Source organism: Lutzomyia longipalpis, chromosome 2, assembly GCF_024334085.1.
Source record: "Lutzomyia longipalpis isolate SR_M1_2022 chromosome 2, ASM2433408v1".
Classification (NCBI taxonomy): Eukaryota; Metazoa; Arthropoda; class Insecta; order Diptera; family Psychodidae; genus Lutzomyia; species Lutzomyia longipalpis.
The window spans coordinates 35,678,756-35,697,157 of record NC_074708.1 but is presented as its reverse complement, the minus strand read 5'-3'; the positions used below and the strand labels follow the sequence as shown (position 1 = coordinate 35,697,157).

Sequence of the window (18,402 nt, the reverse complement as noted above, 5' to 3'; positions counted from 1 at the left end):
GTTTATATAGTCGGTACTTTCTATTCTTTTCTATCCCATTTCCATGGCAATATTAATAAAATAAATATTCCCATAAAGCTTTCCTCCATTTTATGTATACTATCTATGCTTTTCCTTACTCCCCCTTTCAAATTTTTTTTTCCATTGACTTCTTCGTCAATAGTTTTGTCACTTCCTGGCATTGCTTCCTGCGTGGCAATGTCTATGCTCTATTACACACTCTATGCAAAAATTCTATGGTTCTTTCCCCCTAAAAAATCTTCATATTACCGCCAAGCAGTCTGTTGTATTTTGATGTTGGTATTCAAGGCAATGATGTTGATGGGTTACTTACTCGAAGCATAGATAATTCATATATGCAAATAGAAGGTGTACTGTGTAGGGTCACTAAGTCTTTACGTATTCAAGGCATATATTTATACACTCCATTTGAAATCTCCGCTCCATGGGACTCAGGCTCGCATCTCATTTTTTGACACTTTATCCCCCTTAGTCTCATGGGGTTCACCAGACCGTGATATATCCTACGATTATAGATAAAAAGAAATGTTTCAAGTAACTCTCTGTATTTGCCTATACTTTAAATAATATTATTTTTCGTGTTAAACTCTTGTTAGAAATATTTTTAATTCTTTAATTTTTCTTTTTTTTAATACTTAAAAGTCTTGCTAAAGATTCAAAATTGAAAATTTTAAGGATTCTTAGAGGATTCTTTTAACACTTTACGGTTTCTCTTCAACTGGTTAGAAATGAAGCTTTGGGTTTTAAAGACATATTGACCGGAACTTAGGAACTTTTGCTTCGGATGACCCTTTTCACATTTTTTCAACAAAAAAACCCTTTAGAATGTTCGGCAAAAGAATTCCAATGGAGAGTTATATTTCAAACCCAACCTGAAACATTTTCTCTCCTCTGCCACACTGCTAAATTTTTTTTTCTGTGAAGGTGTAAGTATATAGAAAATTCTAGTCACGTTACATTTATTTGATGATGGCACAAAAAACACTCAACATATTTAATAGGAAAATGCTTTTGCAAATTTTCTACATCTTTGATATTGGTAAGTTAAAAACATCATCCCTATGCTTATCAAACTGGAAATGTTTGACATTACATAAGCTATGTATGCCTGCAATTGATAAATTAAATTACATTAGGTACATAGATAATTCTAATAATTTTTAAATCCAACCCTTATAGGATCTTTATATGGATGGATTTTTTATATTCATCAAAAATCTTTCTCAAACCAAAATTATAAAGAGAAGAAGTATTAATGTAAATAAAAATATATAGCTTGCCTAATAAAAAAAAACTTTTTAAAAAATTAAGAATATATTGAAACTTATAGCAAATAAAATTATCTGAAGTTTAAATAATATAATGTTTAAGAGAACATAAAAATTATGTTTAATACTTTAAAAGTGTTTAATGTTGTTTGCAAAGTAATTTATCATAAAAACATCAACTCTGCTTTATTATTTTATTTAAACAAATAATATATAAACCACAGCATTCGCAACGAGAAGTTTAGTAAAAAAATCTTTGAAGTGAAAATTTTCCATCTCGGAAAAATCGTCTTTTCTGTTTAAACTTTAATAAATGAAAAATACACCCAACTTCTCTTCAATAACTAAAAAGAAACCACTTTGTTCGACATAATAAATGGAAATATCACTGTATTATACACAGCATAGGTATGTACATAAATACTTGTTTGAATACGATAAGAGCTGTATTGAGTGGGAATAAGAGAACACAAACGATACAAACTCTTGAATAGAAGGAAGTCTGACCAGGTGAAGAGATATTCATCACATCGGCATGTTTTAGAGTAATGAGACTGCCTGGTACATTACCTTGATTGCTTTTCCGAATTTTCCTCTTTAATCGCGAAAAATCAAATAGAATTACTTTGCATTCATGAAAATGAAAGCTTCACATACTCAGCTTTATTTTATTTATCTAGACTGGATAAAAGAGTTTTCCAAACAGAACAATTAAATTCTTAAATTTTAAGCAAAATTGGATTTTTTAAATATTTTGAAATTCAGATTTGCTTCTTACTTAATCCAAAATTTTTCTTTGTTGCTTTAAGGACTTAAAAATGACAAAAAAATCAAATAAACTTCGGTTAAATGATAAATTTTAAAACTCTCTTAGAATTAATTTTTCAAGAAAACTTTAAAATTATATTTCTTGAAAATATCAAAAACCTCCTACGGCATATAAGGGTTACAAAATACAATTCAATACTGTTTGAGAATAAAAAGAAAGTCATATATGTTTAAAATATTCTTTTATCGTATAGAATGCACCCCAATACCAAAGCTCAAATAGCAATAAATCAAATGCAAAATACTCTATTCTCAATGTTTTCCTTTCCCAATTCAAGATAGAGAAACAATTTTTTCCAGATGAGTGAGAAAAATGTTGGGAAATGGAACTTTTCAACAAGTAAAATATCTGCAGCTTTCAGTCGCTGTTTTCATAAAATAAATTTTATTTTTCATGGTTTTTGTAGGCTTTTTTCAATGCATCAACATATAGCTATGTATGGGCAAAGCATGCTGTTTAAAGTTCGTACCGTTCGCAAAGATAATTGGTTAATGACCAAAAGGTCGCAACCATAACGACCCGTAGAAATTTTTTTCTGTTGATTGCGATATTATTTATACAATTTATTAGTTTTTAAATTGGTTGAATTGTTGATTTTATAAATAAAGAAAAAAAAGTTATATCACACCATGTGCAATGTGTGTATAATGGAAAAATATCCACTCAATATGAAATGATGAAATAAATATGTGTCAGGGGTGCAAAAAGGGCAGTAGCAAACATAAGGGGGAGACACTCAATCGCACTTTTCTCGTTTGCACAATAAAAACATTTGCAGTGTGTGTGGAGAAGCACTGAGAGCCATCATCTGGGAAATGTCGAAAAGAATGAGAAAAGTCCTCAGAATAACAATGACGAAGGGTTAGGAAGTGTGAGATGTGGGATAGTATGTAGTATGTAACAAGGGGAGTCGGAAGAAAGCAGAACGATACCCCTCCTCGATATAAGTGTTTTATACTCTCAACAATATCTTCTCCTCGGCATGAAATGAAAGAGGACTGACTGAGAGTTTAAAAAGGCAAATATATACAGTGGTTAACTCTACTGTATTCCTCGAAATCGTTCCTCATGGCAATTCCGCTGAGTGCAGACGTATTGCGAATCTCTCACAAAAGTTTAAATGGTTAAAAAGCAATTTTCCGCTTTATTGACAAACAGAATCAGTTGAAGTGCGTCTTTCTGGGATGTTTAGTCAAAGGGATCCCCCAACTAGGCTTTCCAGGATAAGTATTTGATGCGTAAACTATGCTGTAAAACTTGATCTTGACATCCATTGAGAAAATGAAAAAAAAATCATTCAATAAAATTCACTTTTAAAGGTTAAAAAGTTCCTTAATAAAGAATGTAAGATGGTTCTAATCTTAGTCGAGTTGACCCTTTATCCAATTTCTTATCAATTTTCGCAATATTGAAAATTCAAACCACAATGGTTGAGAATAAAATATTCTATAAATTTAAACATTAATAGAATAGGAAGAAAACAAAAGTACCACAGAAACTCACCCATGAGAATTGTGGCATTTTAATTAAAATCTTCAGCAACTTTTTCTGTCAGATGGGGGAAAAAAGAACAATGAATAATTTGCCTAGAGGGGTTAAAAAATAAATGCATTCTTTACATAGTCTTCTTTTGCATCCTTTAAAAATTGTATATTTTAAAACGATTCTAATTTCCGAAAAGCCACTTCTTAAAAAACAATTCAAAGAAACACAGAAATAACGAGATTTTCTCGCAATATATCTACAAATATATATATAATTTCAATTCACAAACGGAAGTAGCTCAGAGATTGATATTATTTATTGGTGTAAGAGTGAAGAATGGAGAGAAAATATTACCTGGGAACATGAATGACTTCGTTATTGACCAATGACCACATATTTTTTCTCAAAGGCTAGGAGACACAAAATTTGCATGAGGACAATTTTAACTTAAAGAAATTTTAATTATTTTATACACATTTAATTAATTACTGTCTCTCTTTTTGTCAAAAAAAAAAAACATTTTCAGTAATTTTATGTATTTTTAAAAACTATCGAAGAATTATTAGAATAATGTCTTGTTAAACCATCAAATATCAAATGATAAGAGAGGACAAGAAAGCAGCATTAAATCACATAAAAATACTATATATGCATGACATGTATCTTTACTACTTTTATTTATTGTTGTACTGATACATTCACACATCAAAATCATATCTTCTCATACATATCGGGACTGGATAGTCCATTCAGTCTTGTTAGGTGCAAAACAATAAAAATTTTACTGAAGCTTCAAGTTGACAATCATCAAAATGGAAAAGGCAAAGCAATAAACTTCTGTCCTTTCTGTCTATACGTTGATGACTGCAAAATCTCCAGACCAATGATGGAACGGGGGGATTTATTTTTGCAAGTCATTTCCATATGTATAATGTCATCTACATATATGCAAGTATCGTATAAAACACTTTAGAGGGCAAGAAGAGCTTGAGAACAATAGTGGCAATATTCATTCCATTTTGTATCTAAACCCCATCCTCCACCCAGAATAATTCACTGTTTCAGACAAATATCACATATGAAATCATTCTCATACCACTTTTGTCACAGCAGACAATTCTGGAGTCTGAATCACCCAGAGAACACAGCGTGAGTTTCTCTGCCAAAGCCATTCAAAAGAAAATCCATCCTAACTATCAAATAGAGTGTGTTATTGTTTATTCTATTGTTTATTACATCAAGTAGAAGCCAGCAAAAGTCCCAACAGTTTAATGATGATTTCCATCTTTGAATATTTTGAGAAATATGCCTCAAAAGTAATATTTTCCACAAATAAATCTTTTTTTTTTTAGATTAAAAGCTCCTTTTTACTACCTTTAACTAATTTAATTTTCTTTAGAGTACATCGAAAAGAATTCTACATGCGAAGTTTCCCAACAAACTGTTTCCGCATATATTTCCTACAAACAAAAAAAACAAATTTGCTGTGGCACGTACCATGCAGTTAATCACAATCAGGAAAAACAAAAAAAAAAACAACATATACGTATAAAAAAATAAATATATGCGCACATAACATTTACGATTTATCAAGTCCCAAGTGACTATCTGAACTCCACTCAACACACATAGCGTCAACACAGAGATCATGGGGGTGGTATGATGAAAGCGACACAGGGGGAAGAGTCAAGGCAAAAAAAAACTACAAATTCCATCCCTTTCATCCTCAAATCTTCTGTTCTACATCATACATGCTATTCCAATCCAACCCCTAATAGAAATTCACAGAATATCACAGAAATTTTTTCTAGTAGGTATCATGGAAATTTATAATGTATCTTCTCATGTTCTCAGTGTGTTATATAAGAACCACAACTAGGGAAAAATTATATATATCTATGTATTATGTACTGTACATAATAACAAAATAATAAATTGACAATTACACGCAGTTATGCATGAATGGATATCAATTGTTCGGGATAATCCTTCGACTTCTGACACAACAAATTTTTACTCACATATAGAGATACCCCACACTCAAAATGCATAAAATGTTTAATTACTCATTATGCATAATCATATGATAGTTAAAATTGCTCATTCACTCATGAACAATAAAAATTAAATAAATTTTTCTATTATAAACACACATTTTATTTATCAATATGATTATCTACTTATACGAGCATGCAAAAAAAATGCAAACTGCAATTAATTTAATGCATAAATGATATTTATGCACTGAATTTCGCACAAAAAAGGAATATAGGTAGGTACCTGTGTAGTTTTTAAATGACATTTTCATATGTCAACAAGAATTTATAAAATAATTATTTCAATCAAATAAATTTTCACGTTTAATCATATTTTCAGAATCTCTGCTCTTTTCTGGTGTGTAAATAAGGGTTGATTATATGTTTAAGCCATTCAAAAGAGGTTCTAGAACTGCTGATATTTTTCTTTATCCTTCTTTACTTCTTTGTGAACATTAAACCACGGTCCAGGTATTACCTAGTCCTATACAAACGGCTAAATGTCGCCTCTTATCCGCAATGGCGTGGTGGCGCTAGTGTCGATTTCTATTCGGTGCTCTTCGTATCTCTCGTCAGGGGCGGACGCACGCCGTGCACATGAATTCTTTTTTATTTATTTATTTTCTTTTTTTCCTTTTAATATTTTTTCTTCTTTCTTAAACTTGTTTTCAGTTATAGATGCAGTTATAGATCAACTGATATCAATTGTTCAGGAAAATCCTTCAACTTCTGACACAACAAATTTTTACTTAAAGGATAAGGAGGAGAGGATAATATAAGGCCGAAGACGAGAAATTCCTTAATCAAAATCAAGGTGAATAACATTTTTTGTTCCTTCGAGCCGGATAGAATATCTTTCAAAGGTCATTTCAACACCTAAACCTTTCTCCAGTACAAAAACTCCATCACCTCAAATCCTCATTCTCTGGAGATGCTGCCTCCACGATCAAACATCACCCAAATAGTGATGGCAATTTTGTCGAACATCAAATAGAATAGTACTGATTTTGAAAACAAAGCTAGACCCTTTATTCGGTTCTATTCAACGATCAAGAAATCCTTGATATATCAAAAATTTCTACTGATATTTCAACAGTTTTAAGAATTTCTTGGTCGCTGAATAGAACCCATTACTTCAAAATTTTATATATTTTAGCTTCCATATTTTAACAACAAATTAGTTTTAAAAGTTTCTAATTTACTAGAATGTTATCATCGTTATCATAAACAAAACATCCAATAAACTTTCTTTTCTGCAAACTTTTTTGTTACAAAGTTTGTTTGAATATAAAAAAATAAAGCACACATTTTATATAATATTAGAAAGTATCTATGTACAGAGGAAGAGAGAGAGAGGGAATATGTGTATGAATATTAGCATAAGTTCCGGTATGACGCTGTTGACGACAATAACATTCAAGTTTCTAATCCACCCTCGAAGCTTCCCTTCTGCTTTTGATGCCACAAAATTGATGACAACGAAGAGATTATACAATTTGTTTCGATGCGCGCCACAATACAAATTCTAAATAAGCAAGTGGGAAAGGGAGGACAATGTACGTACTATCCATGCGATCCATGCTCTTACACACACGGTCATTAAGTCAAATGTTGTCCATTCATTTTGCCAGATGCACCCATACCCATTTTTGTCGCATAATATTCCACCAGCAGAGTTTGGGATGTAACTCCATGTCGGGAGGAAATGAGAAAGGATAACATTTATCCTTTTACTATACGAGTCTGGTATTTCAGACCAAATGCAATCATTCAAAAAGAATTTGTAAACGTGAAGGAATCAAAATTGATACAAACATTTTTTTTTGTAAAGCTTTCTAAAATTCTCAAAAGCTCATACAAAGTTACAAGCAAAGTTTAATGTAGGAGGAGCTTGAAAGTTCACTCTTGGGATACTTTCCGCATTATCCTTACTGAATGTGACATGCTCGTGCTTATGACACTTAAACAAGCCCCGACGGAGGGATAACAATTTAAGCTTTACTGCCCAAGCACTTCTGATTGTTCACTAAATAAAAAGATTTGTTATGATTTTTCCTCAAAAAAAAAGCCAAAACACGTAATTGTTAGAGCTTGAACGATGTATAAATTTATCAGTGTGTTTCAGATATTTTCCATAATGAAAGATTGAAAGGTCTGAGGTAAAAAAATCAAGTCAATCATAAATAAAAATATATAACGAACATTATGATTTTTTTTATTTTTCCGACGCTTAATGAATTGCAGTAAAATTAAACTTATCAATCTTGTCAATAACTTTTCATTTTCACTTTTGATCGGCGAATTGATGATTTTGAAAGTTATTATAGAAAATTTTTATCCTCAATTCGGGAAATTTTGTATTCAGAAGAAGCTGAAAAATACATTCTAATTTGTTAGGTTTGGATTTAAACCTTCTTATTCATCATGTGGCGCCCTGAATAGGGGGGCGCCACAGGGGCTTTGGTTAACTCCTCTAGTAACCTCAACCCTCTCGTCCTCAAACTAATCTACAGAACACTTTACACGCACAGCCATTCCCGCACAAGGCTGAGCTTCGACTAACTCTCTCTTCTACACACATAAACACTCTTTGCTACTCTCTACACTCATCAGCACTCTTTGTTATTTTCTCATCTAGTTACTCACTCAGTGCTCTCCTACATTCTCTTGTGGATTCTCATATTCTCTCGCCTATTTGAGGGTTTGTAACCTAGAGGCAGAAGCCGTTGCCAAGGGTAGGCAGTCGTTACAGTTACCGCCAATCTAAGGGTACTCACTGAGCAGGTTAATATTCGCTGGATAGTGAGTCGGGCGCTACAATCTAATTTTCACAAAGCAATCAATGCTAATTCACAGAGCAGCTACAAAAATTATTTAAACCTAAACTAAGTTTATTTATACTTATTTCCCTGACAGAGATTTTATATATTCAACTGTGAACATAGGTAGGTATACAGAAAAGGCCATTATAAGGATAAAATTTTCAGTGCATTCTAGTGTTGATGTTTTACAAAAATCTGTGAAATGCAGTTCATTGCTATTCACAATTCTACAATGGTTGGGTGAAGAGCTTTGGGTAGCAAACAGTGTGGCAACTAAATGGCCAACCACTAAATTCTGTGTTTCACTTGTCTGTTGTAATACAAAATCTACTACACGCCTCTGTGAATTGCACACGATTCCAAGGTACATTCGCCAGTACCATAGTTGTGCTCCTGGTGGGGTTCGCAATGTAGGCAAAAGAGGGGGGCTTGGCTATATGGGCAGTTCACAGTTTGCAATAATCGATTCGACCGTGTCTCTGTGTGGTCGTTTCCTAAAGGAAGCGGGAGACTGGGCGCCCCGGAAGCAGGTGGTGTGGGGTTACGATGCGTATGTGTAGTTCAAAGGGGGTTTTGAATACACGATGGGGATAAATTGACGGCGTTTGGGGTTTGCTGCACTGAGTGACCAACATCACCATAAACCCCCGATGAAGCTCCAAAGTGTGGGTAGCTCTGGTGATTATTTAGTGTGCCTAACATGAGGAGGTCGATGTGTTAAATTAAATGTGCAAATGCAATTATGGCCGCAACAGATTCGAAAATTCCAGGGTGGGAATTGTTCCTCATAGTAAACAGCTGTGAGGGTGAGTCTGTCCCAAGACTAAGGGACACCCTCTCATGAACACACCATAGCATTGAGTAATCTCATCTACTACCACCCTCTCTCTCTTCTGTACGTGATAAAGGTATTATCATGATCTGATGAATGGATTTTACGACAATAAAACGATTGTTTTATACGTTTTGTTGCTTTCTTTGATATACTAATTAAAAGGATTCTTCTTCTTAATTAATTTCTAATTATTTTATAAGAAATATCCAATCCGAATGTAGTTTGCTTCTGTACAGTTCCACTGAAGATTCATAAATTGCCATAACGAGAGTTTAATCAAGTTTATTTGCTTCTATTCAAATTTTATGTACATACATATGGAAGTAAAGGGAGGTGTGGGTAAACTAAAGGTCGAGTGCAAAGTGGTTTGCTTATCACATTTGTGTTACATACAATGACAATTTTGTGGTACATGCGGTTTTAACATTGTTCCCCATCCAATGTAATTCAATCCTTTCCATACCATGTCCTTGCTTCAAAATTTTTAATTTTTTTCACTACCTTAAAGAAAATTCTTTAGTTAAGAGATGATCGGGGCTAAATAATTCACGTTGGTTAAGAAAAAATCTTAATTCTTCTACTCGAATTTTCTTAAAGTTTTACTGCTATAATGTTACAGAAACTGTCCAAGATCCTTAATATTCAAAGAATTATATTGAGGACATTTTTTTCATAAAAAGGTTAAATTTTAATTGATTAATTAATTTTTTTGTTCAAAATTGACTTGAAAATCGTTCATAAAAACCCTCAAGTTTCCATAATTTGACCATCCTGTACAGGAGATTTTTGCTTATTATTTTTTTTTAAGAAGAACGCTATAAGTACCTATTACAATCAATTAGCTTTTGACATCTTTTTTGAAAATTTCTAACGTTTTCTCATTTTTAGGTTTTTAGGGCGTAGTCAAGAAAGACGGTTAAACACACTAAAAGATCAGGAAAATTAGGTTTTTCGTTGGTGGTTAAAAAATATTTCTTGGTTTAAAATAGAAAAAAAAATTTAAATAGAAATGTCAATAAACGATTGAATAAAAAACTTAAAATTGTTTACTAAAAATAACTTTTTAGATAGATTTCTCGCTCTGCCCGTTCTTTCTAACGTTCGACGTTTATTCTTAACGTTCTTTTATAATGTTTTTTGAACATTTTTTTTACTTTTGACGTTTTTTATCATTAAATTAAATTAATATTTAAAAGTTGTTCTAAAGTTTGACGTTCCTTTTCTTCATTTTTGAATTTTCTTCACGAACGTTTTAGTCTGGAAACAATTACTTTAATTACATTTTAGCTACTTCACTGATCCCTGACCACCCTGACAGTGTTAGAATATGGCAGCATTGTCAGCCAAAAACAACCATTCAACTGTAGCTAAATTTCCATATGAGAAAAATAACAGAATTTTGATACAACCACACAACACATCCGCCCCCAATTTCAAGAATAAGATGAATCAAATGAAAGATCTTCATTCTCAATATAGTATAAAATACTAACCCCATGCAAAATATTTATATCGCGAATTTCATCCCCTCTGTGTGTCCGTGCTTCCCTTTTTTCTTTAAGAAAACTCTCCTTATAGCATCACAACAAAATACATCCATGAAGGAAATAGCACAAGAATTGTGAAATCCCTCGAATGTTGTGCTCTTATCCATATCTCAGTGAATTTATATGCAAAAGAAGCATTCACTTCGCCCTTTCCATTTCAGCACATATAATTCTTCTATATTAAATCAAACACGAATGGAAATGTGGAACGAGATGTGAGTTCTGGGGGCCATTCAGTGGGGGCATCTTATTCCAAATCAGGGGAGAAATGGGCAATTTTTTGGATGAAATAAAAAAGGGATTGCTCTCCAGTCTCCACATACTTCCTCTGGGGATGACATTTTCAAAGGAGTTGAGAGATATTTTCACGAATGATTGCAGGATCTTATAATCCTTTCTTCAATTCAGTTTGTTTAGTACTTCAAAATATAACAGATGGGGTCGATTCTGTTAGTTGTAAGAATTTGGTATTCTAAATAAAATATTTGACAGTTTATTTCTTTTTTTAATAACGTTTTAAAATGAAAATAACTTTTCCAATGATCTTTTAGAATCCTTCTTACTGTTTTCTAAAACAAATCCTTTGATCTTCTTTTATGGAAGAACAATAGAAAGATTTAAAAACATCAACTGTCAAAATCTTTTAACAACTTTTAAGTTGTAAGAAAAGATTTTAAACAGAATCGACTTCAGAATTTAATTTTTACGTTTCTAAATGTTCTAAATTCTTCTTTTCATCACCTGTATCATTCACAAAATGTATGTAATTCTTTAAAATATTTCGTATGCTCTAGTGTTCTTTACATTCAAGACAAAGTCCCATGAAATTGTATTGCGTACAGCAAATGGGCAACCAAATTGAATTAGCTCTATGTCGAATAGGCTTTCTCACTTCAAATTCATCTACTTGAATTTCTCTATACGACACAATTTCAAACGCAATTCCTGTGACTACAAATTCCCTATACGCGTCCTCAGATATTTGTGCAAGAGAGACTTGGTGGGGAAAAAAAGCCAAGTATCTGTCGCTCTGTGTGGAGATGAGGGGGTGTTTATTAATTTTATCGTGTCATAAATTCAATTTCACCCTCGCACTTTGTCCCCCTTTTGGAGTCCCACCCATTGACTGTAGACGCGTTTATATGCGGTAATATGGAAATTAGACGGGGAGAATACACTTTGAGGCACATTTATGGAAAATATACAATGAGATACTCATTCCTTTTTCTTTTGCGGGGGGACGAAAGGCATCCGAGACACTCAATGTAAATTAATTTTCTTCACACCAATTTTCTCTCCGCAATGAATTGATCATAAAAGACATGAATTCTTTCTTTTTTATCTCCACTAATTTCGCATGGAGATTTTTTTTTATGTAAAATTTTATTATCTTCACTCACCTACAATCCTACAATGCAACACGATCGTCATAGAGATCACGAAAGTCCAGGAGTTTGTGAAGAACTTCAGTGTATTCATCGGACTCCAGGCCAGTCTCTCTGAAGCGACACAATTTTCCCAATTTAACCTTTTCAGCTTCAACATGGAGACTATCAATGGTGCCCATAAGGTGCTTTGTGGATGTGATGCCTGCCAAAACGGGGATCGAGGATATTCTAAGAGGCTTCTCCGTCAAATACTGACTTCCGGACGTAGCAGCACTGATAATCTTTGCAAAAATTTCCTCCGGATAAGGCACTTTTACGGGCATTGGGGTCTCGCAGGTCATGACCGGAATTACATTTGCAGAATCGAATCTCTCCAAGTATTTCTGCATCTTTAGGGAGGCATCAGCGTAGGGAAATACTGATAAAACAGACGATGATGCTCGTGGCTCTAAAGCAGCAATTTGTGATCTATGAATCCCACGAACGACCGTTTGCATCATCTGCCCACGAGATACTTCACTATTGGGCGTCAAGTGGGTGAAGATATGCTTTGGCTGCTCCAAAGTATCACAGGCAGTTGACATATTAAATGGCAAACCTGGGAAAGAAATGAGAATTTTCTATTTCTTCCAATTATTTTTTTTAACGATTATTGAATTAAAATTAAAGAGAAAAAACTTAATCAATTTTCTTTTAGAAATAATCTAAGAAATTTACAGCAAAAAAACAATTTTATTTCGAAGATGCTCGTGAAATGGACTTAAGAAAATTAAATTAAATTTCATACTGATGAGAAAAGCGTGAAAATCTGTTTAGAAAATGTTTAAGAAGCGTGGAAATTACAATTTTTCGGATAATTTTAGAAATCGAATTTTTGGCCAAGATGGTACGTTAGATTCTCCTCAAATCAATTTATATGCAAATCATTCTTGAATTCCTTTGGAAAATGTAGAAAAACTTAATTTTTCAGAGATTTTCTCAATTTTTTATTACTTATTTTCCGTATTGTGAATTAACCTTTAGTAAATCTTTAAAAAAAAGTTTTCCACAATTTTCTAAATGATTTAGGAAAATGTTCTATTATATGGGGGAGAGAGGAATGCAAAGAATAATCTTGGTCCTAAATCCGATTTTTAAACCATCTTGGGACGCGAAAAATTGCGATTTTGATTAAATTCTGCCCTTCCTATCTACCACCGATAGGCGCTCGAGAGTATTGTCAAAAACTCATGATAAGTTATAAGATAAAACGGAAAATCATTAAATATCAAGTTTTTCCAGTAAACTTTCCTCGCAAATCTTATAGCAAATTAAAGGGAAATAAAAATTGCATCAAAATCATATAAGTGAAAATTGGTAACGTTTCAAATTAAGGAAATATGATAAGCATAAGAACAGTTCACTTTCGGAAAATCTCAAAAGTTTTCCACCTTTTAGGATTTTCTTTTGAAAATAGTTTTAATAATAAAATTAAGCCTAATAGCTTTGATCTGTCTTAAAAAAAAACATTCTTAAATTGTAAAAATTTGAGAAAACGATAGGGACATGGGGCAATTTGTTAGTTTTTTGGGAGAAACATTTTCCTGATTTTCCTGAAAATATTTGAGTTTTCTCATGACGACTATCTTATAGGAAATTTTCCGGGCTACAACTTTGTCTCAGACGATTTTTCTCTATCTCAACGGGAAAATGCATTTTCAGGCCATTTTCCAAACCCTTGCACATTTGCCTGTTCCAAAAATCATGGGGCAAAATGTTAGTTTGCGTTTTTTGGCCTTAAATTTCAATTTTATGAATTTATTTCATCTAGACACTATAAAAGCAATTGATAATAAGGTATTTGTGTAACAATTAGAAATTTTTTTTTAATAAAAAAAATACAAAAAATAAAAAAAATGAAAAATTTATGAAATTGCACTTTTTATTTTTTAAATAATTTTATATTAGTAATAGAGAGTAATATAACATGCTAAATTATAAGTATTAAGTGTGCCGACTGGAAAAAAATAAAATAAATAAACAAAAAAATAGTTAACAGCCTTAAAAACGGTTTCTAACATTTTGCCCCAAGGGGTACTTTTTACTATCAGTGTTATACGGGAAAACCCGGAAAATTTTTTCGGAAAATTTAGACTAAATTCGTGTTCAGCAATAGTTACTCTATCAAAAAATGCATTTGGATCAAAAAAATTACACAGAAATACGCCAAAATACGATATTGAAATGAAAGGTCAAAGTAACTTTTAAATTCGAAAAATTTGTTTTTTAAATAAATCCCAAAATATTAGATCAATTATTATAAAACTTTATAGGCTTAGTTAGAGTTATAAAAGGTACCTTTTGACTAAATTAGAACAATTACGAAATAATATTTACTGAGATATTGGAGATGTGTGGTCTTGATTTTCTAACATTTTGCCCCATTTCCCCTATAACTTTAGGTCACACCAAAAACGAGAAAATTGTACAATTTCCCAGGGCTTTTCCGGACAATGAGCCTACTTTTGTTGAGTCTTTCGCAATGCCTTATAATAATTTAAAAACAAAAATTGGTTTCATCTTAAGGATTGATTCCATACATGATGAATAAGGCTCTTTTGTAGACAAATAATCCAAATATGAAAAATTAGTTTTAAAATAATTGAAAAAATGGGAAAAAAAAAGTTCAAATTTCTTACCTAAATTAGCTGCACTCATCTTCAATCCATAGGCACTGAGGTCAGAACAGAAATCTGCAAGAATCATCGGCTGAAGGAGGTCCTTTGCACGATATTTGAGGCTAATGGTTTCTAGGAAGGTAGCCAAGATTGCGGATGTTTGATAGAAATTTTCCGGATTGTAGGTGATGTTGGGGAAATCCCTGCTAGTTGCCACATCCCTCCATCCTTGTGCCATTGTCGAGAGAGGCACAAAAAGGGAGACACTCTCAATGAGGGACATAAAGCTCATGGAGAGGTTTACAATTCGGATTAAGGAACTTGCTGCAGCATCGGCATTCTTAAAATTCCTCACATGAGGTGGAATCAACGGGTACGCCAGGACAGTCTTCCCGTATTCATCGTTGAGTTCATCAAAGCACCTGGCCGTGAGCCCGGAAAATCCATCGATTGCGTCGAAAAAAACCTGGAATCCTTGGCAGTTGTCGCACTCTTCAATATACTGCCGAATTTTGTCACTAAAATCCTCCCCGAAGGATTCATTGCGCCACAATTCCCTGCCATTGGTGAAGGTATCAAAGGAGTTTTCGTCATTTGAATGATTGTATTCCCTGATGATGTTTACACTGCGTGGGTGGTAGCGTGTATGCATGAAATCTGACCATGATTGGACAGTGCTACTAAATGCATAATCCTTCTCATCTTGAGCCTGTCCCATTGAATCCAAATCCATTTGATATTGAGACTTCTTCACCTCCTGCCCTTCCACGACTTCTATACTCTGTGAATTCCAAGGGATTTGCGATGCGATGGTGTCTGGTTTCCCAGAACGAAGGTCTGCCATTGATTCGTCGGCATAGAGATCACCATCCTCGGAGAGATGCCCCAGGGAACCCTTTAAATCCACACAGAGCATCCTTGGAGTGTATGTCATATCACCACGATGATTCTGTCCCTCACGGAAGGTAATATTGTGATCAATTTCGCCAATCTCCGCACCTGGCTCATACTGAAATCCAGCTTCCTGCAAGAAAACATCCCAATATGGAAGAAAATTCACCGGAAAATGCCTGGGAAGTTTTACCTGTATGTTCCAGAAGTGAGTCCCAACATAATTGGCATAATTGCCGAATTGTAGGGTGAGAATTTCACGATTTTTCATTGGAAAAAGGAGGAGGATTCGGGGAGAACACGTGCAAAAAAAATTTGTTTTCTTTGTTTACAAACAACAGCTGAGGCTTAACCTCTTACCCAATAGGAATTACTTCAAGGTGTGCGGAAAAATCATCGACATTTCTTAGGAAATTCTGCACAGAAACTCCATATCATAAAACTCCTAAAAAAATTCTTTAAAAATATGTAAAAAATCAACAAAATCAGACGACATAGACGCTGAATTGTTAATTAAAACAACCTGTATAATGCTGTGAGCTACAAGCTTTTGATCGCTTCCTCTTTAATACCGAAAAAATACCATTTTTTCTATAAATTTTCAACAATTTTTTTTACATTTATTTTTTAAGTAATAAAATATTTTTGTGCTCTATTTCAGGGCCAGGCAAATTCAGTCGATATTGAGTCGTACATCGTTAATGTTCTGCGTTATATCCCACGTTTCGTGGAGTTGTTTGAGTCTCCTGTAAGCACGCATTGATATATTGAGACTCGGCATGACTTCCATCACATTGGGCTCATCCACAAAGCTCAGCCCGCAGATTCCAAAGTACGTATGGAAGGGGTCTGTATTGAAGTCGGGCCATTTGGAGAAACCCCCAACAATTCGGTTTTGTGTTGAAAGGATAAAATTGCGATTTTCCTCAAAGGCCGTCAAGTGGAAGGCATTGAGAATCTTCAGGGTGGCTGCAATCCAGAAGGAATAGCATGTGTCCTCCGTTTTATTTGGCCTTCCCTGAAAGCCTGTGCTCTGTCGCAGCACTAACCAACGCTTAATGCCCTCTAATTCACGATTGGGCAGAATGTGTAGCTGATCACTGAGCTGAAGGGCAGCTACAGCACAAAATGTAGTCCCTCCGTGTCCTTCCATCTCCTTGTGTTGACTCACACCGTAGTCATAGCGCTGAAACAACAAATTCTCATTAAAATTGTGTTTTAAATCACTTTTTTATAACCCTTTCAGGTGCGCGATCAATCTAGCGAGCTGATTGAACTAAAAATGATTTTTATGGGTTCCTTTGAGCTTAAATAAGACATTTTTAGCAAAAAATATCAACTCAAAAATTTTCAGTTTTTCGTCCTTCCTGATCCTGTGAGTCATTGAGAATGTCCTTTTGTGGTCATAAAATGATCAGGGATTGTAAAGACATAGTCTTGTACTAATTTGGACTCAATATCCATAAAATAACTATACAAAATGAAACATTTTCAAAATCGAGCCTTTGAGTCAGCGTATGAGCCAATGGACCTTTAAGGGTTAAACATTTTTCCGGGCTTACAATGCTGTCTCGAATGTACTGAGCCATTCGCCGACGATCTACACTGCCCCAATCATTGAGCATAGCACAAATAGCTGCGGCACAGTAGACAAATCTCATATCCTGCTCATTGCCCTCAACGGAGGCACTGAAACTCCCATCTTCACGCTGAACAGCTGCAACACCCTCAACGATTGCCTCCCGATCCAGCCGGCTTAGATTATCGCCCAAGGATATCAAAATAGCTATTCCTGTGTACGTCATTGCCAGGTGTCCCCAATGGTAGGCCTCCACAGCTGCCCGCTTTGCAGGATCATCTGATTTAATACTCAACGTACTGGACCCCTGAAATCCTCCACATTTGAGATTCCCCTGAGGTATCACTTGATATTTGTAGATCCAATCAATTATATTGCGTCTCTGTGTGGGTGTGAGGAGCTCCAGGGAGTCCAGAATATCCAAACCACATACAGAAAAGAAGGCAATAGTAACCCTGAAAAAAAAAAACCCGGAAGTTCTTTGACAATCTGCACCAAGGAAATTAGGGAAATCAAAGGAAAAATCTCATTACCTCGTAGAATCGTGGGATGCCAGGCGTGCTGGGAGGAGATTAAGGAATCTAGAAAAGTACTTTGCGTGCTTCTGCGGCAGGAAATCCATCTTTTGCAATGTTTTGAAGGGAATTCACTGATACGACATAACCTCCAAAAGATGACTCACTTGCGAATTTCTTCACCCTTCACTCGCCCTATGCAAAACTCTTTCAATTCTCTGTACTTTCCGGCTTGGGCGCGACTGCTGGACTGTTCTGAATTTGGGGAGAATTTATCGCAGTCAAAGTAAATCTCCCATTAATCCTCCGTGCTATAGTAAATCTAAATAAAACGCTTTAGGCCTTGTATAAATAAGCGATAAACCCGATAAACCATTCCCTCGAATTTGCATGTTACGTGACAATATTTGTACGTTTATAAGGAATGTCATTGCACCTTTTGCGCTACATTTCGGAGATATCAAATTGTTTTTTGATTGTATCATCGTATGTGAGAGAGTGAGTAAGAAAATAAGGAAATTCCTGCATT

At 34.2% G+C, this 18,402-nt stretch overlaps 2 protein-coding genes across 3 annotated transcripts; both read right to left on the bottom strand.

Annotated features, from left to right (window-relative positions):
* Nucleotides 1-371: 371 nt before the first annotated feature.
* Nucleotides 372-16,144, bottom strand: LOC129790464 (protein misato). Of its 2 annotated transcripts, XM_055827950.1 has the most exons (4): nucleotides 15,973-16,097; nucleotides 14,910-15,912; nucleotides 12,244-12,829; nucleotides 372-524 (listed from the first exon to the last, which is right to left on the bottom strand). In XM_055827950.1, exons 1-3 carry the CDS (start codon nucleotides 16,048-16,050, stop codon nucleotides 12,252-12,254), a joined length of 1,659 nt encoding a protein of 552 aa, XP_055683925.1. In that variant the 5' UTR covers nucleotides 16,051-16,097; the 3' UTR covers nucleotides 372-524; nucleotides 12,244-12,251. The 2 variants fall into 2 exon arrangements, with proteins under 2 accessions (XP_055683925.1, XP_055683924.1); XM_055827949.1 differs by lacking the exon at nucleotides 372-524 and having other exon boundaries at nucleotides 12,171-12,829; nucleotides 15,973-16,144.
* A 163-nt stretch (nucleotides 16,145-16,307) lies between these two features.
* Nucleotides 16,308-18,285, bottom strand: LOC129790463 (geranylgeranyl transferase type-1 subunit beta). The gene is made up of 3 exons (XM_055827948.1): nucleotides 17,892-18,285; nucleotides 17,342-17,813; nucleotides 16,308-16,965 (listed from the first exon to the last, which is right to left on the bottom strand). The coding sequence occupies exons 1-3, from the start codon at nucleotides 17,978-17,980 to the stop codon at nucleotides 16,453-16,455; spliced, it is 1,074 nt and encodes a 357-aa protein (XP_055683923.1). The 5' UTR covers nucleotides 17,981-18,285; the 3' UTR covers nucleotides 16,308-16,452.
* Between the last annotated feature and the right edge of the window lie 117 nt (nucleotides 18,286-18,402).

What these genes read in the sequence shown, in the direction of transcription:
- LOC129790464 (XM_055827949.1), bottom strand. Translation starts at nt 16,050, where the DNA reads ATGAAAAATCGTGAAATTCTCACCCTACAATTCGGCAATTATGCCAAT. An exon ending in CTCACTTCTGGAACATACAG is followed by an intron (nt 15,913 to 15,972) that starts GTAAAACTTCCC and finishes GTTTTCTTGCAG; the next exon opens with GAAGCTGGATTTCAGTATGA. An exon ending in GATGAGTGCAGCTAATTTAG is followed by an intron (nt 12,830 to 14,909) that starts GTAAGAAATTTG and finishes TTTCTTTCCCAG; the next exon opens with GTTTGCCATTTAATATGTCA.
- LOC129790463 (XM_055827948.1), bottom strand. Translation starts at nt 17,980, where the DNA reads ATGGATTTCCTGCCGCAGAAGCACGCAAAGTACTTTTCTAGATTCCTT. An exon ending in GCATCCCACGATTCTACGAG is followed by an intron (nt 17,814 to 17,891) that starts GTAATGAGATTT and finishes TTTTTTTTTCAG; the next exon opens with GGTTACTATTGCCTTCTTTT. An exon ending in AGTACATTCGAGACAGCATT is followed by an intron (nt 16,966 to 17,341) that starts GTAAGCCCGGAA and finishes TTGTTGTTTCAG; the next exon opens with CGCTATGACTACGGTGTGAG.